Source organism: Eleutherodactylus coqui, chromosome 2, assembly GCF_035609145.1.
Source record: "Eleutherodactylus coqui strain aEleCoq1 chromosome 2, aEleCoq1.hap1, whole genome shotgun sequence".
NCBI lineage: Eukaryota > Metazoa > Chordata > Amphibia > Anura > Eleutherodactylidae > Eleutherodactylus > Eleutherodactylus coqui.
This window is the reverse complement of record NC_089838.1, coordinates 136,872,174-136,896,977: the sequence shown is the minus strand read 5'-3', so window position 1 is coordinate 136,896,977 and position 24,804 is coordinate 136,872,174. Positions and strand designations below refer to the sequence as shown.

The following is a 24,804-nucleotide window of genomic DNA, read 5'->3' as shown; positions in this document are numbered from 1 at the left end:
AGGTTGCACACCACTGTTCGTCGGTCGTCAGGCGTCTCTGTGAAAAACTGCCAGACCTTAGAGCACCTCGGCCTCTGCAGGGTGGCATGGCGCGAGGGGGCGCTTTGGGAAACAGTTGGTGGATTATTCGGTCTGGCCCTGCCTCTACCCCTGGCCACCGCACTGCCTCTTGCAACCTGCCCTGCTGATGCCCTTGACTCCCCCTCTGAAGACCTGTCCTCCTGAGTAAGCGTTGCACACCAGGTGGGGTCAGTCACCTCATCGTCCTGCTGCTCTTCCTCCGAATCCTCTGTGCGCTGCTCCCTCGGACTTACTGCCCTTACTACTACCTCACTGCAAGACAACTGTGTCTGATCGTCATCGTCCTCCTCACCCACAGAAAGTTGTTGAGACAGTTGGCGGAAGTCCCCAGCCTCTTCCCCCGGACCCCGGGAACTTTCGAATGGTTGGGCATCAGTGACGATAAACTCCTCTGGTGGGAGAGGAACCGCTGCTGCCCAATCTAAGCAGGGGCCTGAGAACAGTTCCTGGGAGTGTTCCCGCTCCTGAGCAGGTGTTATTGTAGTGGAGTGAGGAGGCTGGGAGGAAGGAGGAGCAGCAGACAGAGGATTCGGATTGGCAGCAGTGGACGGCGCAGAACTGCGGGTAGACGATAGGTTGCTCGAAGCACTTTCTGCCATCCAGGACAGGACCTGCTCACACTGCTCATTTTCTAATAACCGTCTCCCGCGTGGACCCATTAATTGGGCGATGAATGTGGGGACACCAGAAACGTGCCTCTCTCCTAATCGCGCAGCAGTCGGCTGTGACACACCTGGATCAGGAGCTTGGCCTGTGCCCACACCCTGACTTGGCCCTCCGCGTCCTCGGCCGCGTCCACGTCCTCTAGGCCTACCCCTACCCCTCAGCATGCTGTATTACCAGTGATTTGATTTCACAGGCAGGAAATAAATTGGCGCAAGACTGCAGGCCAAATATAATTTTTTCCCTTTTTTGAAAACGAAAGGCCCCACTGCCTCTAGTGAATGAATAATCTAAGTTTAATAACTGTGCTGTTTTCCTGCTAATGTGTCACAGAACGTGAGGGTAGCAGAGTTATTAACTGTGGCAGAGCAGGTATTTTTTTTCCCAATTAAGGAAAGCAAATGGCGAAGCCAGGAGTAAAACGTAGCTGGGTGCGTATGATTTTTACAGGTTGCAGACGCAGCCGACACGTGTCCACCGGCGTTAGGACGGACAGAGGCAGGACAAATAGAATTATTTTCCGTTTTTTTGCACCAAAAGGCAGCACTGTGTATATTCTATGAACATGAGAAGTTTAATAACTGTGCTGTTTTCCTGCTAATGTGTCACAGAACGTGAGGGTAGCAGAGTTATTAACTGTGGCAGAGCAGGTATTTTTTTTCCCAATTAAGGAAAGCAAATGGCGAAGCCAGGAGTAAAACGTAGCTGGGTGCGTATGATTTTTACAGGTTGCACACGCAGCCGACACGTGTCCACCGCCCTTAGGATGGACAGAGGCAGGACAAATAGAATTATTTTCACTTGTTTTACAAGCAAAAGGCAGCACTGCGTATATTCTATGAATAATAACTGTGTTGTGGCCCTGCCTATACAATTCTTTCCCTGCAGTATCAATGGAGGGTGGAATGCTCTGCAGAGGCGATTTTGAGAAGCAAAAAAAAATGCAGCACAGCTAACAGCAGCCTGGACAGTACTGCACATGGATAAATATGGCCCTAGAAAGGACCGTTGAGGTTCTTGAAGGCTACACTCACTCCTAACACTCTCCCTGCCTATGCAGCACTTCTGTCCCTAATGCCGGGTGCAACGCTCTGCAGAGCCGATTTTGAGAGAAAAAAAAATGGCACTGCTAACAGCAGCCAACACACAGCTATCAGTGGCCCTAATAAGGACCTTTGGGGGGTCTTGAAGCCTACACTAACTACCAATTCTTTCCCTACAGCAGCTCCGGTACAAACAGCCCTGTCCCTCACTAACTCACATGGCATCTGAGCCGAACCGCGGGAGGGGCCGACTTTTATGTTCGGGTGACACCTGATCTTCCCAGCCACTCACAGCAGGGGGGTGGTATAGGGCTTGAACGTCACAGGGGGAAGTTGTAATGCCTTCCCTGTCTTTCAATTGGCCAAAAAAAGCGCGCTAACGTCTCAGGGAAGGAAGTGAAAGTAACCAGAACACCGCATGGTGTTCGTCACGAATAACGAACATCCCGAACACCCTAATATTCGCACGAATATCAAGCTCGGAAGAACACGTTCGCTCATCTCTATTAAAAACGCATCGCACAAAAATCGCAAGTTTGTGCTTTGTGATGTGATAAAAAGGAGGCTCCATAGGGAAACATGGGAGATAAAAAAAAAAAAAAAAAATCGCACATCGCAGAAAGACAGGACATGCCACGATTTTTTTTCTCTTGCAACACGGCTTGACTGAAAACATTGCGAATGTGAAGGAAACCATTGAAAATCATTGGTTTCATGATTCTCGCATCAAACGAAAATCGTGCTATATTCTCGCCAGTGTAAAGGCGCCCTAAGAGGAATGCAGTATTACCTGTCACCTATTGAAATACATATATGACCGTGTTATACATGCCTGCACCAAGTCCCCAACACCAGGTGCTATTTGGAGTAGCTCTAGGGATATTAATAGGGTGTATTGTTATGGCACAGCCCTGTTCATCTTTATACAGCAGTGAAGGCATAGATCATAGTATTTCTTACAACTTGGCAGAAGATAAGTGAAGAAGTTCTGTTTCCTTGGCACACACTTCCACTCCCAACTCCCGATAATAGACCTTGCCTATTGCACATTCATGCTATCAGTGCAGACAGCGGCGCAGAAAGGAGCGCAGTGCTACTGTACAGGAAATCCATTAGGCCAGCAGCACCCCCGGGAGCTCTGAAAGCCCTCGTCTCCCTAAGAGCCCTTGGCAGGGAAGCGCTGCTGCCCTTTGTCTGATGAGCAGACGCTTCCTCGGCTCGGTGACAGGCGCTGCCTGTGAGTGGTCGCCGGGGCACACGTGGTAGTGAGGCAGAGAGCAGCTGCCTGGAGCCTGGCAGAGTGCTGAGCAGTGCCCGGAGCCAAGCGGGGACTCTGCCATCCCACAGCTCCTGGAAGATGCTATGAAGGTCGCGGCCAGCGCCAGCATGCAGAGGAGCTTCCCCGTGATCAGCCTGCTGCTCTGCACAGCCGCCGGTAAGTGTCCCCTAATATAGGAACCTGTTGTGTAGGAGAGTCTAGCAGGCTGCTGTGGATGGGGTGGTCAGCACCGCGGACAGCTCCTGTGCACACTGCCGTCCATGTGACCGCACACGGGCAGGGATGGCTGCGCTAGAACAGACGCCTATAGCGCGGACTGCACACATACTGAGCCGCCATAACGCGGTCTGTGCTAGCAGTGCTTCTGGATCCTATAGCAACAGCTCAGGATACATACAGCACTGGGCCATATATATCAGCAATAAGGGAAGGGGCATTGCACATAGTGGGGATTGTAAGCATAGGATCCGGCTTTCCTGTAATTGCATAAGTCTTTAAACGTGCTGGGATCAGCCAAGTAATTGTCCATCAGGTTTCACATCCTTCCTCTTCCTCAATGACTGTCCTGTGTGCATAATGTTGTATTAGCTGTAATATGACTAGGGTAATGAATGCAGTCCATGGTCATGTGTCATTAGTTGTAATGACACTATGCATCATTAAAGGCAGATTCAGAAATACAGTAACAAAGATCTTTCCAAAAAGTAAAAAAAATATATCTATCTAACTATCTAATATCTATCTATATATTACATATCTATCATCTGTCTATCTATCTATCTCATATCTATCTATTACATATCTATCAACTATCTATCGAATATCTATCTATATATTACATATCTATCATCTATCTATCTCATATCTATCTATTACATATCTATCAACTATCTATCGAATATCTATCTATATATTACATATCTATCATCTATCTATCTAATATCTATCTATTACATATCTATCATCTATCTAATATCTATCTATCTATCTATATATTACATATCTATCATCTATCTATCTAATATCTATCTATTACATATCTATCATCTATCTATCTCATATCTATCTATCTCATATCTATCTATTACATATCTATCTATTACATATCTATCTATCTCATATCTATCTATATATTACATATCTATCATCTATCTATCTCATATCTATCTATTACATATCTATCAACTATCTATCTAATATCTATCTATATATTACATATCTATCATCTATCTATCTAATATCTATCTATTACATATCTATCATCTATCTATCTATATATTACATATCTATCTATCTATCTAATATCTATCTATTACATATCTATCATCTATCTAATATCTATCTATCTATCTATATATTACATATCTATCATCTATCTATCTAATATCTATCTATTACATATCTATCATCTATCTATCTCATATCTATCTATTACATATCTATCTATCTCATATCTATCTATATATTACATATCTATCATCTATCTATCTAATATCTATCTATTACATATCTATCATCTATCTATCTCATATCTATCTATTACATATCTATCTATCTCATATCTATCTATATATTACATATCTATCATCTATCTATCTAATATCTATCTATTACATATCTATCATCTATCTATCTATCTATCTAATATCTATCTATTACATATCTAATATCTATCTATTACATATCTATCATCTATCTATCTATCTATCTATCTATCTATCTATCTATCTATCTATCTCACATCTGTCTATATATCCTCCTATAAATATATGAAGATGAAGTCCTTATTTTGCTTCAGGCTTATGCAACATTTTTACAGAGGCATTGCTAAGCTTTCACATAGCTTACTGCCCATGATATTCATTTTGCATTGTTAGCTCTTTAGCACCATCATTTTTATCTGAACTTGCTGTCATTTTCTTACAATGTAACAATACATTAAAGGTCTTAGGTGTAGGATACATAGACAGCGAGGCTTTATTTGGAAGTGTTACAGATTAAAGGGGTTGTTAAGTTACCGGACAACATCCCTTTAATAGGGCTGCCTGTAGTAAAGTAATGAACTGAACTATACTTACCTCTCCGCTCCTGCAGCCATGCTCTGGTCCCAACATTTGTTGTGACAGCTGATGTCACCAGAAGTTGTGTGACTGCTGAAAGTCAATCAGAGTGTCATGTTTTAGATCTACTAGTATCATGGCACTTAGGATGTGAGCGCCAATGCCAGGAGAATGAGTAGTGATGCTGCAGCCTCTGATTGCATGGAGCAGTCACCTGACTTCCTGTGACGTCAGCTGTCACAACGAATAGCGAGAAGAGAGCGGGGCTATATCACTGGATCCTAACAGTGACAGAGAGGTAGGTATAGTTCAATATATTATTTTACTACAGGCAGCTCTGTTAAGTGGATCTTGTCTGCTAACCGGGCAACTCCTTTATGCTAGTGATACAGTAGATAGCCACTTTTGCCACTAATTGGCATTAACAGAGGTGAGCAAAAAATATTATCACATGCTACATCCAATATTTGATACTGAAAACAATAAGTGAGCAGCATAAACACTAATGAACGGTTGTAAATGTTTTTTAAATTAAATTTTAAAATGTTTTTTTTCCTATTATTTACAACAGTTCACGGAGATTTATGCAGTTTACTTGGTGTGTTCAGTACCAAACACTGAATGGAGCATGTGATGCAATTTTTTTCACACCTTTATATTACATAATTACATTTCCTATAGGCTTACATTTATAATTCTCACAGGTCAAAAGAAATGGCACACAGCATGTATAGTCATACAGAATTTCTGTTTTTATTTTCTGATTATAGAATTGTTTATTCTGTTGTCTATACATGACTGCCATCTTTCTTGAAATACATTTAACAGTATTTAGAGAGATGCTTTAAGGCCCATTTACACACACAGATAATCTTTGAAAAGATTGAAAGATCAGCAATCGTTTTGCGTAAAGTACTAATAGGCACTAATTGCTATTAATACGTTATCAGCTTCATTTGCATGCAGGAGGTCTGAGCTCTGTAATTAGCTCCATTGTTCAGCCATGGGTTGCTAAGAGAAAACAATGTAATCTCTAGCTCCCTGTGGAGAATTCAGCACCGTGGACAGCAGACACAGACAGTGGTTCTGCTTTTCAACTGTTCTGCTGAACAATGGTTTTCAAGCAGAACTGAAAACCATCATTTGACAGAAAACTGAAAGATGCGCACATTTAGACACAACGATTATTGCTCAAAAGATGGCTTTTGAGCGAAATTTGAGCCATAATCGTTGTGCCTAAATGGGCCTTTACAGCAGCTTCATGGGTTATTAATACAATGGGCAGCTGACCCATTGACTTGTATGGGAGACTGTTCTAGGCATGCTTACATAGAGCTGTTACCTTTCAGTGTAATCCTATCTGTGATGTTAATGAGATGACATCTGCAAAGTTTTCTTTACAGATTGGGAAGTGATAGACTAGTTTTAGGCTCTGTGGTCAGTGTGAAAAATGCAGGATTTTTTTTTACTAAAGATTGTTACTGAAAACTAAAAAGTAATCACCAAAAATTCTTAAAAAATATGTTTAACACAAAAATGTGATTTATGTAATAAGTCATTTTCTGATGACATATTTCCTTTAATGTAGCTTTAGCAATTAATTTCTAGGTTTTTGGTTTTAGAATTCAATATGCATATGATAAATTAATATTCCCCAGGAATCTGTATGTGTCTGAGAATGTAACTCAGTGTATATGTGCAGTCTTGTGATTTTATGGAAAGCAACAGACACATTGTCATATCACTTCTTGCCTGCTACATATCTAGACAGACATGCAGTATTCTATAGAATCTGTATAGATCCATGTTTAGTATGCCCCCTCTAGCTGCGGCTGCAGAATGCCAGAATGTTGACATTGCAGCATGTCAAGTGAACAAGGGACAGGGATTTTAAAGTTTTGTATAAGAGGAACTGATATTTGAACCCCATGGCAATAGAATAAGAAGTGAATAAGTGTAACTTAGAACATATATTTATTAAACAATGAATAATAATGTGTCTTGTAAGTGCAGTTTTATGTATAAATGCTAAGTATGCTCCTAACTGCGTGGGATGATGAGTCTCCTACTGATAACATCATTTACAACATGGGATTTGATTTTCTTCACTTGATCTCTGTATGTCTCCATTAAGTCTGGGCGAGGCTTCACTATGCCTTTAAATAGAGTTACTCAAGATATTCTTAACACATAATCAGTTCAATATAGTATATGCAGATACTCTTATTTGTTGTGACAGTAAAAGAAAATCTGTTTTGAAGCTTACATAACCGTTGACAGTGTTAAGCTTTTCCTGCCCTTTGCTAATACTCCATCATGCTTAAACAGTATATTCATCATGTAAATAATCTTTGGTCCTATTTGTAAAAGTAGGATTATCCAGAATGTTTTATTTTTTTATCAGTCAACCTGACATTGTAATCCAGGACAGAATGAAAGTGATCTAACGACAGGAAGCCATTCTCGCTCTGACCTCTGCATGTTTAGCAGTTTATAGTTACACAAATGCATTCCAGTATTCTGTATGTATAATATATAGACAAGGTCATTGATTCCTTTATGTTGTGAATATCATTATAGAGCTTAATCAACACTTGATATATCAACTCTATTGGATTTATTCTTTGTTGCCATGGTAACGTTCTAACTATATTTCCAAAAATACGCTGCTTGACAAAGGCTATTTTTCCCTATGTTTCTGGTGTTCAATATTAACTATTTCTCTTTATCATTGATATTGGGTTAATGTCCATTTTAGCATGCTGACTTCTATTATGTAGTGCTTCTATTTTTAAGTATATTAATTAATTAGATAAATTAGTTATAAATCTTTATTTCTATAACCTAATACCGTGATTTATTATATTGAAACATGTATAAGACCATAGATATTGGCTTCTAAGCTGCATTGTAAATTGACCAAAAAATGGCCATATATTTAATTGTGAAGATACACTGTATCAGTTACTGTTTTATGTATCATATTTTTTTATTTGCAGCATATATTCTGCAAATAGAAATAATCTACATGCAGCTGCAAAATCTATATTACATTTCTATGAATTCTTGCTACAAGTTGATACAATTCCGTAGGTATTTTGAATGCTATATATAGATTTCACAGAGCTGTGGTATTCTGGGGAAGCCCGTAATAGCATGGTATGACTCAGATGTCACGGCTCTTCTCAAGAACAGTCTTAATAGTCTTAATAGAGATCCATATATGTAGTGGTTTGTCACTTGAGCTCAAGGTTGCAAATTCACTTGAAAACTGAGGGGGATTTAAAATTATATAAGCACAGCGATGTTCAAAGAAAGCAAAATTAATCTGATTACTCTTCTTATTGTTCTGCATTCTACATTCCATCCTCTTACTGAAATGAAAGGCCCATATTCATGTTAGTTTCTGCACTCATAGGACTGAAAAAGATTTTTTAAGGCATTGCTATGTATCCAATCTATTGTATCCGCTGTCCATAATTGAGGATTAGTGACCATTTTCCCAGATGACAACCACCTACCTGGGGAGACAAGTACAGGTGACAGATGATCAATATGCCCCCAGGTTTTTCAACTGACTGACAAGCGATCACAACAGTTCCTGCAAAAGAAAAGAGATCCGATTCGTAGGCACCTATTAAATGCAGCTTTTATTGCTATGCAAAGGTTTGGGTATATTTAGATGCCTGGCAAGCAGAGTACATTAAAAAAATGTTACCTATTCCATATGAAGGAGTCCTGGTTAATACATATAATGGAAAAGATTTAATATTTTTTATACATATTTTTATGCACAAACATATAATGAGTGGTATACTTACAGTGGATATAAAAAGTTTACAAATTCCTGTTAAAATGCTATGTTTTTGTCATGTTAAAAAATCTGACAAAGATGAATAATTTTACATTTATTTCCACCTTCAGTGTGACCCATTATCTGTATAATTCGATTAAAAATCAAACTGAAATATTTTAGGGCGGAAAAATGTAAAATGAAAAACTAACATAATGTGGTTGCATAAATATACACACCCTAAAACTAAGACTATGTTGATGTAACCTTTGACTTTATGAGAGCATTCAGTATTTTTGGATAGGTGTCTCTATCAGCATGGAACATCTTGACTTGGCAATCTTTGCCCACTCTACCTTGCAAAGGTGCCCCAAAACTGTCAGATTGTGAGGGCATCTTGTGTGTATAGCCCTCTTCTGGTCAACCTACAGATTTTCAATGTTATCTGGGTCTGGGCTCTGGCTGGGCCATTCCAAAACTATGATCTTCTTCTGGCAAAGCTATTCTTTTGTTGATTTGGAGGCTTGAAGTTTTTGGGCAAAATGTACTGATATTTGGAACTGTTTATAATTCCCTTCAGCTTGACTAAAGCCCCGGTTTTAGTAACAGAAAAAGAGCCTCAAAACATAATGCTGCCTCCACCATCCTCACTGCAGTCTAGTGTTCTTCTGGTGATGCGCTGTGTTGGCTTTGCACCAAATATACTTTATGGAATTATGGCCAAAATGTCCAACTTTTTTCTCATCAGACATAACATGTTCTCCATAATACTTTTAGCAGACTTCGTGTAGATTTTGGCCAAACATAGTCTGACTTGATTGTGTTTTTTTTTGTGTTAGAAATGGCTTCCTCCTTGCCACCCTACCCCACAGCCCAGACATATGAAGAATACGGGAGTTGGTTGTCACATGCACAACACAACCAGTACTTGGCAGAAATTCCTGCAGCTCCTTTAATGTTGCTGTTGGCCTCTTGGCAGCCTCCCAGGCCAATTTTCTCTTGGTCTTTTCATCACTTTTTGAGGGACGTCCACTTATTGGTAATGTCATTGTTGTGCCAAATGTAATCCACTTCTTGATGACCGTGTTCACTGTGTTCCATAGTACATGTAATGCCTTGGAGATGTTTTGGTCCCCTTCTCCTGAGTGATCCCTTTCCCTGTGATGTGCTGTAAGCACTTTATGGTTTTTGCTGAAAAATGCAGCTAAGAAAATGTCAGGAAAATCCTACTAGAAGAGCTGAACTTTATATGGGGTAAATCAGAATCACTGTAAAAATGGCAGCGGAGTGCTGACTACTATCTAATGGGAGTTTAAATGTGAACACAACCACAGCCCCAAATATAAGAGGGTGTTCATACCTATGCAAGCACATTATTTTAGTCTTATTTTCATTTTTCCACCATAAATGATTTCTTTGTTTGTCAATGGAATTGTACAGATAACGGGTCACATTGAAGGTGGAAATATAGCTGAAATGATTCACCCTTTTCAGATTTTTTAATATGAAAAAAAATCATGGAATTTTAACAGGGGTGTGTGGACTTTTTATATTCACTGTAGAAGAGAAGAGACTCCATAGCAAAGATCAAACTGGGCCTGCATTATGCTGCCAGAGTTTGTTACCCAGGACAGAACGAACTGATGGTTATTTATGCCTTTATCATCTATCCATAGGCTGAATCCCTACCTCTTGTTTGCTAACAATGCAATTCCTCTAGAGAGGAGAATCCTGCACAGGTTTTTGCCACCCAGTACAGGAGGATATGGGGCTAACCATGGCTAGGGATCTTCTCTCCAAGGACCCCCTAACACCTGCATGGTCTGTATGTTTGGCCTTGGCTGCACACAAATATGATATAGACCAAAGACAGAGGATATATAGTGTCTATATAGTAAAAACATACATGTCTAGGAAATATAGATATCCAAAGGTTCAAATTGCGGACATGTAAGTCAGTCATTCTAATGCTTATTACTCTCAAAGCATCAAGATTTATAGCATAATTCATCACTCAGATAATTCATTTACATCAGAGGCTCCCAAACTTTTTTGCCCTGTAGAAAACTTGCCGATTTCTTTCTTTTCCGTAGACCCCCTGCCTGCCTAAGGCCGGCTGCACAGAATGGGGTCGGAATCCGACTCTGTGCACAGAACGACATCTGCGTGTACCTGTCATTTCGTCTTCTTTTCTGTACTGCGGATAGTCAACACGGCTCTCCGCCAAACATGCACAGTGCAGATTTTTTTGTAAACCCCTGCTTTTCCCACGTCATTGTTTAGCGATGGCGTAGAATCTGCAACCTTTTTGCAATGTCAATTGCAGAAGGGTCGCATGTCATATGGCTTCCATTGACTTCAATGGAAGCTGTCCCTGAGGTATCCGCTTAAAAATTGAACATGCTGCGATTTTTTTACTTTGTGAGCAGAAAATTGTGATTGATTTCCACTCATGTGCAGGAAAAAAGTTTCAATAGCATGTTATGGGTGATATTTGCTACGGAATCCGGAGGCGGATGCCCGCTGCAGATTCTGCAATGCAGGTCCAGGCCGTGTATAGGCGGCCTAATATTGAATTTCCTTAACTTATTAAAGTCAAATGGGTTTTTCCCAGCTGACACAGGGCTGCTCACTTAGATAGGGTTTTTGTAGAGTGGACAGTTGTAAAAAAAGAAAGACATGTACAATTTTTATTCAGATCTCTATTGAAAAGACGCAAAATGCAAGTAAGTATTTGGATTTGGAACAAAACAAATCAGAACCAAGTAAAATTCTTACTTAAAATTACTAAACAAATAATGCTGTTAGTGGGAGGGAGGAGCCGGATGCTCTGATAGCAATAGTTCAATATTTGGCTTAAAATTAGTGAGGTTAAAGGCCAATTTAGACCCAACGATTCTCACTCAAAATTCGCTCAAAGCCGTCTTTTGAGCAAGAATCGTTGGGTCTAAATGCATGGACATCATGCAGTTTTCATGCACGAGTCATTCCTCGCTTAAGTCTAGTTTTCTTGAATTGAGCGATGAACTGTTATCAGCGGTGCAGGCTGTTATCACAGTCGGCAGTGCTGATAAGATTCTTACAGCCCGTGTCCCATTGGTGATTTACAGCGGGAGGTAAGCTGTAATCGCGGAGAATAATACAGCAGTTTTCTTATGCAGAAAAGCTGCATTGTTCGCCGAGCAAAAGCGTCGGTGTCCCGCCCCACCTGCATAACTCTTAAGTAGCTACTTAGCTACTATAGACTATGCGAAGATGAACACTCAAAACTGTCATTCAAACAGTCGTTTGAGCGACTTTTGGGCGATCATCTGTCAGTGTAAATGGGGTCTTAGGCGGGGTTCACATGGGACGGATTTGCCGCGGACATTCCGTGCGGAATTTCTGTGCGGCAAATCCGCCTATGGCTCCTATTCCCAGGATTAACCAGCCATGTGGACGAGATTTTGCAAAAATCTTGTCCACACAAGGTGGCCAATCCGTTGCCGCAAAGCTGGGCGGAGCTGGCGATGCAGCATGGAATTGACAGCTGCAACACCTCAATTTTTTTTTTTCAGTGCGGCCTCACTCCTCTCTATGGGGAGAGAAAGCCGCAACAGAATGCCGGCGGATGAACGGCTCCAAAACCCGTGCGGCTCTCCTATTGAAATCTCGCGACTTTTCGGTGCGGCTAAGCCGCGATATTTCCACAGGATTTCTGTCCCGTGGGAACTCAGCCTTAGTCTCAAATCGCCATGTTCAGTGATTTGCAATTGATTTCTTTTTTCGTAAGAAGATTGGCGACCGCCCTATAACCTCTTTCCATGAGGTATGAAGATGGAAAAGATATCAGAAACTTTCTTGAGATAGTTCATAATGCAGGATAAGCAACAGGTACGCGCGTGCTGCATTGTAAAAACCTGCACATGAAAATAGCACACCACAAAGCAGGCAGGTATAGTTCGCGTAAAACCTCTCAGGCTCTGGCGGATCACGTGAAAATGATGCGCAGTAGATACTTTATAGGTAAATTAGCTACTGTGCAGGTCTGTTTTGTCTATCGTCAGTGCCCAGGCAGTTTTGCGTGAACTATGCATAAACAATTTTATGAAATCTGTGAAAGGTGAATTATGTCATTTACAGAACGCCTAAATGTTGATGACGACCTACCTAAATGGGACCTACATTTACATTTTATGCACCCCCAAACTTTTTTCTTGCTAACATGGAACTCCAGCAAGTGAAAACTTGACCCCTGGGTGTCCATGTAGACCACTTTGGGAACCACTGATTCACGTTTGACAAGTCTGGATTAATTTGATGTAGATTTCTGTTTATCAAGTTGTTTGATAATATTAACATTAGGATAGTATGACAGTTTGCTGTGAGTGGGTTGTACCATATGCCTTGTGTTGTGTTGTTTTATTTATTTGAACAGTTTCATGTTTTCTGTTGATTCTTAATATTTGTGACTCATTCTAAACAATTAGTATGGTATTACCCTGTGATTACTTAAGTTCCAAACAGTATTGTACAGCCAGGTGATGGTTCGCACATTCCATTGTTTACACAACTGGATGAGAAAATATTAGTTTTTATAGTCCGCAAACATAGATATGTGCTGCAGTTCAGATGGAGGAGCAAACTCTACCAGTGGAACATGATGGTGTTTGGCCTCTCAAACGCTCCATATGAATCATCGAAAGTAAAGAAAGCTCACCTCAGAATGTCAGGAATCACCTGTTTGGTATAACTATTGCCCAAATCATCATCAAAAACAGTAAATTTGGACAATAATCATCTCATGTACAAGTGGCTGCCGACAGGCCACTGTCAAATCGCTCACTTGTTGGACTTGCTTTGTTTTTTAGCAGAAGTAAAACCAAGCAACTTTTGGGCCATGTAAACAGAAGTTGCTCAATCTTTGATGACACCTGTGTCCTGTGGATGGAGGTGGCCACTCCACTTCCATTCACTTGATTGACTATCGCTCCTGTGTAAAACACAAAAGCGATAGTCACTGGTACGCCCAACAGTCGTACCATGTAAAGGTACCTTTACTCAGTTTGGACAACCCACAACTAGGCTGCATTCATCCAAGTTCCCCAGACATTATGGTGACAATGGCCACATCCTTAAGATGGTGTACTTTCGCTCAGGACTCAGCACTGCTTCAAGATTCAGAGTTTCACCTGCACATCAATGTTCTAAAGTTAAAAGCTGCACAACTAGTTCTTTAATCATTGATTCCCCTCCTCTAGCTCGCTCAGTGTTGGTCTGAATGGAAAGCACAACAGCTGCAGCTCTTGTCAAAGCAGTTTGGGGCACCAAATCCAAAATGCTCTGTAGAGAGGCTCTAGATTTCTTGAAATGGGTGATAAGCTATATCTCACAGCCGTATATTCCAGACCTTCCTAATTAGGTAGCGGATGCCCTTTCCCATTTGGCAGTTATGGGTAAATGTGGTGACTTGAGTGATTTTGACTGTGGGCATATTGTTGGTGCTCAGAGGTGTAGTGCCAGTATTTTTGAAAGAGTCACACTTGTTGGCTATTCCAGAACCACAGTATCAAGAGGATACCAAGACTGGCTGAAATATGGACAGGCATCTGATAGAAAATCACACAGTGGCAGGCCAGATGTGGTTGATCCTAGAGGTGAGCATCAAGTAGCATGTCTGGTATCTCAGCAATGGCATAACACATGACCCACCAGTACAACAGCAGGAAAATTAGACACATTTCCGCAATGAACATGCAGCATAACTTACCTCAACTGAAGTTCAATAGACCAACAAGGGTTTCACTAATGACCTCCCATCAAAGCCAACAACACATAGGCTCACATAGGCCCAGGAAAGACATAAATGAACCTTGGATGCATGACAGAAGGTCATCTGGATTGATGAGTTCTATTAATTGCAAAACCATATATATGGCCAGGTTTATATCCAGTAGAAACAGCATATCCCATGGGTGCACTATTGGGGCTCAACATGCCGGTGGTGGTGGTGTCAAGGTCTGGGGAGCATTTTCTTGGCATAGCCTAAGATCATTAGTCATGATACCACAATCCTTGAATGGTAAATGCTACAGAGACAACACTCCATGTCATCAAGCTCCAATCACTAGGGAGTGCTTGGTAGAACATGACAATGAATTCTTCACACTGCCTTGGCCTCCAAAATCACCCGGCTGTAAACCCATTGAACATGTTTGGGATATGTTGAAGAGTGCTGTGAAATATGCTCCTCTTTATATGCAAAATATACACAAATTGACAGAGCTGCTGCAGTGGGCATGGGTCAAGTTGAGTATGGACAATGTTCACCACCTTGTGGAATCTGTTCCCTGATGTCTGAAAGGCATGATCGCCCAAAAAGGTGGACCAATCTGGTATTAAGTAGGTGTTCCTAATGCAGTGGCCCTTCATTGTAGATCGCTTTCAATTAATGAACAACACAAGTTCCCAAGTTAATGACCAGAATTTGGTTATGAGGGGCATTGAAAAGTGAATGCCATATCTCTTCCTCTGTCTAACAGTCAGATGATATAGTTATACTGAATTGAGGGGTAAACAGCCAGGATCAGAGTTATCCTGGCCACTGCAGGTGGGAGTCAGCTGTACAACACAACCAACACCCAGCACATATGGAAATGATTCTTCTAAGCCCACATCATTTAGTCCCTATGGACATCTGATGTACATGTTCAGTGTATGTTGCTAAGTGGTGAAACAAAAGAAAATGAAAAGTAACAATGGGCTGACATCAAGCTTGGATCACTAGGAAGTGGTTAGAGGAACATGACAATGAATTCTCCACACCACTTTGGCTCCCAAACTCACTAGATTATAACCCCATTAAACATATTTGGTATATGCTGGAAAGGGCTGTGAAATCTGCTCTTACTCATCTGTGAAATGTGCACCAACTGATGGATCTGCTGCAGCAAACATGTGTTGAGTTGACTATGGAGCATGTTCACCACCTTGTGGAATCTGTTCCAGATGTCTGAAAGCCAGGAGCACCCAAAAAGGTGGACCAATCTGTTATTGAGTAGGTTTTGCTAATGCAACGATTGTTCATTGTAGATCTCTTTGAATCAATCATCAACACAAGTTCCCAAGTTCATCATGACCAAAGTTTGGTCGATGGGAGCATGGAAACATGTAAATCATATTTCTCCAATAAGTCAGATTGGAGAAACCTACACACCTTTCCACCTCCCTTCATGTGATCTGGCAAAAATCTAAAAGGATCAGATAAATCAACTTGCCCTGGTGTATCTGGTGCAGCCCTTCAAACCTGGGTACACTTTGCTGCATAGACTAATAAAAAGTCAGAAAGTTCCCCTATGATGGATAGTGAATTGTTTCCAGGAGTCACCAGACCTGCTTTCACAACATCCACAATTAATGTGGATAAGGGCGCCCACCCATTGGCGATTTTTTTCCCTGCGAAATGCGCAGCATTTTTTTCTCTGCAGGGGTCTATGGGACTTGTAATGTTAAAATCGCGATCGCGCAAAATCGCAATTTACCGCGAAATCGCGATTTTGCGCGATCGCGATTTTAACATTACAAGTCCCATAGACCCCTGCAGAGAAAAAAATGCTGCGAATTTCGCAGGGAAAAAAATCGCCAGTGGGTGGGCGCCCTTACAGTGCTGGTTGCTCTGCTTCCTCGAGTTGTCAGATTGTCAGTTGTAAGAGTTCCAGAAGTTACTTGCTCCACATTAATGAAACATGGCTTACAAAAACTCAAGGAGGTTTCATCTGATTCTGTGAGGAAAGTCAAAAAACAGCTCAACATTTGTAAGTTCCCTATCAAGTTCGATTTGATAAAGCAATCCATCTCTATGCCTAGTGAAGGCTTTACAAGAGTATCTTGATGCATCAAGTCCTCACAAACAGGACATTACAAATCTATTCCTTATTTCAAGACCCCCTTATCAGAAGGCCTCAACTAATGCTACAAGGAACTGTATATTGTTTTCCATGAAGGAAGCAGGTGTCGACAGCACAACCTTTTGCACTTATTCCATTAGAAGTACAGAAGCTTCTTGTGTGGTAGCTAAAGGAGTGTCCCTTCCAACCATTCTTAAAGCAATTAGATGGTCATCCCAAAGGACATTCATTAAATTCTGCTGGCACCAGTCTGAAGCTGAACACTTAGAATTTATGAGAACTAGCACCAACTGTGGTATTCTACCCCTCAGGTGTTGCTAGGTGTCTGTCTCCCTGATGAACAACGGACAGGTTGTAGGAAATTTATGACGTTCGAATAGTATTTGTTCTAGAGGGAAAGACAGTCACAAAATTCCACCCAAGAACTGGTTTGATGTAGTCCTCATTGCTGACCTCTGGTTTACTTTACAGGTGAATCAAATAGCCAGAAGTCAGGAACCCAGTCTCTTGTTTTCCTGTCTGTTCATAAGGTTTACACAGCTGTTAAAGTAGACTTAATTGGAGTGCTATTCTTCATTCACAGAAACACAGATGTACTGGTATAATGCATTTTGCTGCTTTATTGCTCATTAAAGTTTTTCTAAAGTTCTTGATTCTTTAGTGTGGCTTTTTAGTTATTTTGGGTTCCCAAGGTTGCTTAGGAAGGTTGATGGCAATCATGCTTCCTTGGATAACAAAAATTCTGGGAAAATGTTTGTAGGTTCTTGATACTCTGTCTGGTTGCGTAAACGGTGATTTCTACGAATGTTCATATGAAAATTCAGCTAAAAGTTAATTTGCTTCCAACCTTACAGGGGTGCTGCAACCTTTACCCTTCCACAGTTCCTAGGCGGCTATCTTTTCCTATAGAGCAAACACTGTTTAGAGGTCACAGATTCCTGAAAACTGCATTGAGAACTTGATCAATGCTATTTAAATTTACCGTAACCGTTGATTCACCCTCTTTGATTCAAAGGAAGGCAAAATAGAACCCTATAAATATATCTAGATGCAATCAAAATTATTCCACCCCCATTGCCAATTAGGTTTATTTGCCAAATTTACAAATTTTCAGCTGCTTGAAAAAAAATCATACAAGAGTAATTTAAATAGCTCAGTTCAACTAATCTGACAAGTGGTTTCTCCAAATTCAACGCAAAATGCCACTTCTAATGAATAGTTCAATCTCAGAATTTTTTCAGCCTCTGAATAGAATCCCTCATAAGAGCACACATTAATCAAGGGCTTTATTAGTTGTATCGGGCGTGCTTGAGATAAAACACATCAAATACCTTGACTGGCTAGGGCTTAGTCGACTGTGACTTTTGATTGCATGTAAGAAATATGGCTAATTCAAGAGAGTGGTTCAAAAAATCAAGAGAAGAGATCATTGCTTTGTAGAAACAAGGCAAAGGCTACAAAAAGATACCAAAGGCAGTGTATGTTTTAGGAGATACAGTTAGAAGCAATAGTATGGAAGTTCAAGGTCAAAGGAATACTAACTACACTACAAGGACATGGCAAAAAGAGGAAGCTATCACCGGCTGCAACCAAATTCCTAAGGAAGCAGGTGGTCAAAACTCCTGAGCAATGCAAAAGACCTTCAGCAAAGTTTGGTGGCAGTAGGCACTTAGGTTCCTGTTTAATTAGTAAGGCCCGTTCAACATACTGAGAGTGTTCATGTTGAACTCCAAGGCATACACTTCTACTGACTAAAAGTACAATAGAAGTCAACTTCAATATCTCAAAACCATAAAAATAAGCCACAGAAGTTTGGGGATCCTGCTTTGTAGAGTGATGAAACAAAACTGGAAATTGTCAGGCCTTTGTATCAGCGATCTGTCTGGATAAGGCAGAATGAAGTAGATGCTACAAGGAACACCCTGCCTACAGTGAAGCCTGGCGGTGGCTTAGTGATGCTTGGCTTCTTCTAGCACTAGAAGCTTGCAGCATGTGGAGGGCAAGATAGATTAAGCCTCCTGCACATGGGCGAATTTGCATTGCAAATCCAGCCCAAAGCATGCTATAAGAAAACGTGATTTCCTGCCCATGAGCGGAAATCGATTGCGATTTTTCTGCTCGTGGGGGAGAAATCGCAGCATGCTGCGATTTTGTGCAGGCTACGCACGGCCGGCCTCCATTGAAGTCAATGGAAGCCATCTGTCCCGCTGCCATTGTGCAATCATCATTGATTGCAGGAGCCGCGTCATCGCCACAGCGACAGCGCGATGTCCTCTGAACTGTGCATGTGCCGGCCAGTGATCCAGCTGGCACATTCGCAGCAGAGGAGAAGACGGCGGAGAGGTGCAGCGGGGAACAGCGGCCGGGCACAGGGTTGAACTCCGCTGCAGGGTCTGACACGCCTGTTTGCAGGCGGCCTTAGTCATGTATCAGAAAATCCAGAAATACACAAATCATGAAACCCATATGCATATGCACATTCACACACACACAAAAGTAGAAAACTGTGGCACATATATACTATATACTTACTTTATTTAATGCATTTCTTTCATGAAGATAGAGGTAGCCACACAGTCTACTTCCATTAGCTGGCATGGGAAGACACTTGAGATGTGAATCTTTCTCTACCTCTTTCTCTTTATCTCCACTGCAGTCTACATAATGCTTTCTGCCATCTGCTGGTAAAAGGTGAGTATCTGCCATGTAATGTGAAGGGACAACTTCCTGAAGTGTCTCCAACTGTTCAGTTAACTTATCTGTCATTTATATTTAAGCTTAGATTCACCGTAGGGTGATAATGTGCCTGAAGGACAATGCGTCTTTATCTCGGTTGTGCACGTTCAGTTCTGAGTTTCTGAATCATAAGATTTGTATCCTCACACAACCTGTTTTATAACATTTGAATTTGCAGAAAAGTCCATTTTTTCTACTGATAGTGTGTAAGGAGGAAGAAAAAAAACTATTGTTTTCTTAAAGAGACAGGGATGCAATCAGTCTTCCATTAAAAACAGTCTACGGGCGGCGTCAGATGTATTTGCGCAGTAAACGAGTTTCATTTGCGCATAGGGTTGCCACCTTTGTCACGAAAAAATACCGGCCATGGTAAACAAAGGGCGTGTTGGGGGCGTGGCTTATCACAGCATTTTTTTCCACTTTATCTCCTGGATCTCGTCCAGCGCTGTGCGCATATGCGGGATGCCATTCAGTGTGTTCTCGCGAGTAGATGACGTTTAGTGTGATTCACACATCATCTACTTGCGAGAACACACTGCAAACACTCGCATCGCATACAATCTACACATATATAATTATATACATGAGATACCCAGGTTACCCCAGCATGGTCCATATCACTATATACAGGAGATATACCTCCCCTGTAAATAGTGATGCTGATGTAAGGGAGATATGTCCTGTGCATAATTATATGTACAGCTGGTATAACCTATACCACCTAAACATACAAGATTACATGAAGTATATGGTGCATACCTTGTACCGCATGTACTGCTCCTCCGCTCTCCTTCTTGGGTCCTGATACTGTCACTGCAGAGCTGACCGGACATCCATCCCGACCCCCACACATCACACACACACAACTCCACTACATCCATCCTGATCCCCAGACATCACACACACAGCTCCGTTACATCCATCCTGATCCCCAGACATCACACACACAGCTCTGCTACATCCATCCTGATTCCCACACATCACACACAACTCTACTATATCCATTCTGATCCCCACACACATCACACACACAGCTCCACTACATCCATTCTGACCCCAACACACATCACACAGACAACTCCACTCACTCACTCAGTCCATCCATCCAGAACCCCACAGCTCCAACACACACACACACACAGCTCCATTACATCCACCTCACCCACACACATCACACACAAATAACCCACACACATCACACACACATCACCCACACACACATCACCCACACACACATCACCCACACACGTCACCCACACACGTCACCCACACACGTCACACATACACGTCACGCACATTACACACATCACACTCACACACACACACACCTGCAGAGTCCTACATTTACTTAGCCCCCCGGTGGTTATCTAATCCCTAACTCCTCCCACACAGGGTATCACATGACATGACAGGGTATTACATGACATGACATCATCGGAGGTCCTGGAAGCTGTCACTTCTGCAGGTCTGTATTTTCCCTGATGTCAGGACTGCCGGGGGAGAGTTAACCGGCGCTAGGGGGCAGTGCAGGCTCTGAAAATACCGGCCTGTAATAGGGCTGGTAACCAAGCCTTGCAGAAAAAATACTGGCCAGGCCGGTGGATTACCGGCCGGGTGGCAATCCTATTTGCACACATATGAATGCATTGCGGCGACTTCACATGGGTGTATTCCAAAATATGCTTGCTCCTACGCAATTTTCTTGCGCAGAGAACAAGTGTACTTTACACGCATGCCTTCGCAAATACTGTGCGTATTTGTGCAGGCACCGCTAGTTCACATGAGTGGGGGAATCACCTTGCTCTGATTTAAATGGCTATTAAGCCAAACACGGTGCCGTGTTTGGGGATATGCACCGCACACATACCTGCACATTTCCCATAGACCTCTATGGGCCTATTTTCTGAAATGCCACACCAAAAAGGCAGAGGGAGATTAGGGAGGTAAACAAGTGGCTCCAGAGTTGGTGTAGGAAAGAAGGGTTTGGATTCCTGGAGAACTGGGCTGACTTAGCTTAATAAGCAGTGTCAAGCAGCTGCTACCAAGGCAAAAAGGGATCATGGATGCATTAAAAAAGGTACAGGGGCACATGACAAGAATATTGTTCTTCCTCTTTACAAGTCACTGATCAGACCACACATGGACTATTGTGTACAGTTTTGGGGACTGGTACTCAAAAAGAACATATCAGAGCTTGAGCGAATTCAAAGGTTGGCAACTAAAGTAATAAATGGAATGGGCGGACTACAATACCCAGCGAGGTTATCAAAATTGGGATTATTCACTTTAGGAAAAAGATGACTGAGGGGCGACCTAATGACTATGTATAGGAAAGGAGGTTTCTACACCAACCTAGAAGGGGGATCTTTACTGTAAGAGCAGTGAGACTATTGAACTTTCTGCCTGAGGATGTGGTGATGGTGAATTCGATAGAGGAGTTTAAGAGGGGCCTAAATGTGTTATAATATAAATTTTATAGTCACTAATTACTTCAGAAGGGTCAGTGATCCAGGGATTATTCTGATTGCCAAACTTGGAGTCAGGGGGAATTTTTTTTCTCTTAAATGAGGAAAATTGGCTTCTACCTCATTGGGTTTTTTGCCTTCCTCCAAATCGACATGAAGGGGGGGGGGGGGGGGAGTCATAAGCTGAACTAGATGGGATATGTGTTTTTTCAGCTTAACATACTATGATACTATGTTACTATGTATTTTTGTTGTCTAAACTTAGGGTACATCTAATAGTCAGGTACGTTTTATACTCATAGTCCAAAAAATACAGTAATGTAAAAGTGCCAACAGCAGTACCTACCATGGATTTAACATCTACTAGCCAGAATGGAGCCCAGATACAATGAGCATCTCTCTCTGGAGGACCCAGTATGTTCATGCATAACATGGACAGTCCATTAATTTAATTCCCTGAGGTGTCGCTGCATTGAAACTGAACACTTGATATAGAATACTATAAAATGTTCCCATTGCAATTTATTTATGATTATTAAAATATTCAGCCCTCAACTATCCTATTTTTAATTCAGGGACACATTTAGGAAATGCATCCATCTATTTTCTAATGGTTGTTCTTTATAGTAACTACTGAGCACATAGCGTTTATGGTTCGGCTCCAGTATAACTGGTTATTAAAGTCATTTGTTATGCGCATCGTTAGCTTTCCAGCGATCATTCACTAGTCTGGATGTTTTGCTAATAATAACTTTAATTATAGCTATTTTGTTCTATTTCATTAGAAGACACCCAAAATGCTATAATATGGGTTATTTATAAATATATTAGAAGTATAAATCAGATGGTGAGATCACAGTAAACTGCACGGACTGCGTCTAATTGCTCAGGGAAGATTTGGTATTAACAATCCAATATTTTATCAGTAAATGTTGGTGTTTTTAATGATGTTGCTGTGTGCGGGCTCATTTACACTGCGGGGCCGTATGCACAGAGCCTGTAGGGATAAACCACTCTGTGTTCTGCTCTCGGGTGCATCTGGATCACGAGTTAGAACAGTTTCAGATTACTGTATTCGCGCACGGTTTTGCGCACGCATTGCGCAGGGAACAGAAGCCATTGATTTCAATAACTTCTCTCACATTATGCCTTTTTGCTGTTATCCTTCGCTCGTGTGAAAATAAGCGTGACATGCTCTGTTTTTGTATGCATTTGCGCACCTAAGGCATCGTAGGAGTCAATGGGGGCACGCAAATGTGCACTTGATCCCTGCAGAGTTGTGCAATGAACTGTGCAATTTCATGGTGAAATCAATAACACCTGGGACTAATTAGGCTGCAAAGCCTATTCAATCAAGGTGGGGTGTGTCCCACGCCAATGTGGACCGTCCCCAGGTGCAAAAAATACAGTAAAATGCGCAATAGCGCGACCTTCACCACCCCAAGCATTCGTGCGCTTATGGGTGTCTGAAGCCACCCCTTCAGAGATATTCTCCTCCTAGAAGAAACTCGAAGCTTGCATAGAGCTGCAATTCTCCCATGTGCATAAGTCATTAGGAATGGTTACCAAAAGTTATGGCTTCTTCAGACGGATGTATTTGCGCACACGTTTTTGCGTGCATAAATTGTACGTGAGGAATTTGCAGAGAATACAACACATTCATGTCAATGAGTTCGTTCTAATAAACATTTTGTGCGTGCACAAAAAATATTTTTCTGCGTATTTTCACACCAAGGACGCCCATAGAAGTCAATGGGAGGTGCGCACACAAAATACGGGATATGCAATATGCTATACAAACCCACCGGGAAAAGCACACACCAGGACCCTTCTTAATTTATAGACATTTTTATCAGGGACACCCCCCACCCATGTGAATATGCTGTGCCTACGCAAATATGTACAGTAAAGTACGCAGGCACGCACGCAAACAAGCCTCATTCACTGCACACATGGGTTGTGCTGAAGTGAGCATATTTGCACATATGTTTGTCTGAGGCCACCCTACAACACAGACAACATTTTTGCATGCGGAATATGCAGATATTGATTTCAATGGATGTGTTCACAGGGAAAAACATGCAGCGTGCTTTACTTTTGTGTGCATTTTAAAACTTCTGTACAGTATACAAAGTATCTCATACCATACTTATTGAAAAAATGAGCAAATATGGGATTGGCAAGGCAACTGTTAGGTGGATTCACAACTGGCTGAGTGATCGTACCCAAAGAGGGGTCATCAATGGCTGCACATCCAAGTGGCAGAATGTATCAAGCGGGGTACCACAAGGCTCTATCCTAGGCCCAGTGTTCAACATTTTTATAAATGATCTGGAGGAGGGAATTGATGGAAAACTGATCAGATTTGCAGATGACACAAAGCTAGGAGGATAGCTAACACTAGGGAAGAGAGAGTATTCAAAAGGATCTAGAAAAGCTTGAACAGTGGGCGGCGACTAACAGAATGGTATTTAACAATGAGAAATGCAAAGTCCTACATCTGGGCAAGAAAAATGAAACAAGCACATACAGAATGGGAGGAATTGGGATAAGCAGCAGCACATGTGAAAAAGACTTGGGTATACTAACAGATCATAGATAGAGATGAGTGAGCACACTCGTCCAAGCTTGATGCTCGCTCGAGCATTAGGGTACTCGAGATGCTCGTTACTCGAGACGAACACCACGCGGTACTCGAGTCAATTCCATTTCCTTCGCTGCATGTTTAGCGCTATTTTCTAGCCAATAAACACTTCCTGTTGTGATGTGCCAACCCTCTGCCCGCCAACAGCAGTGAG

At 41.6% G+C, this 24,804-nt stretch overlaps 1 protein-coding gene across 1 annotated transcript in view; it reads left to right on the top strand.

Moving 5' to 3' along the window:
• The first annotated feature begins 3,059 nt into the window (after positions 1 to 3,059).
• The window catches only part of PTPRR (protein tyrosine phosphatase receptor type R), a 159,137-nt gene continuing 137,392 nt past the window's right edge, over positions 3,060 to 24,804 (top strand). Inside the window, exon 1 of the mRNA XM_066591638.1 lies at positions 3,060 to 3,222. Within this exon, the coding sequence (XP_066447735.1) occupies positions 3,150 to 3,222 (73 nt within the window). The 5' untranslated portion in view covers positions 3,060 to 3,149. The remainder of the gene's footprint in view (positions 3,223 to 24,804) is intronic.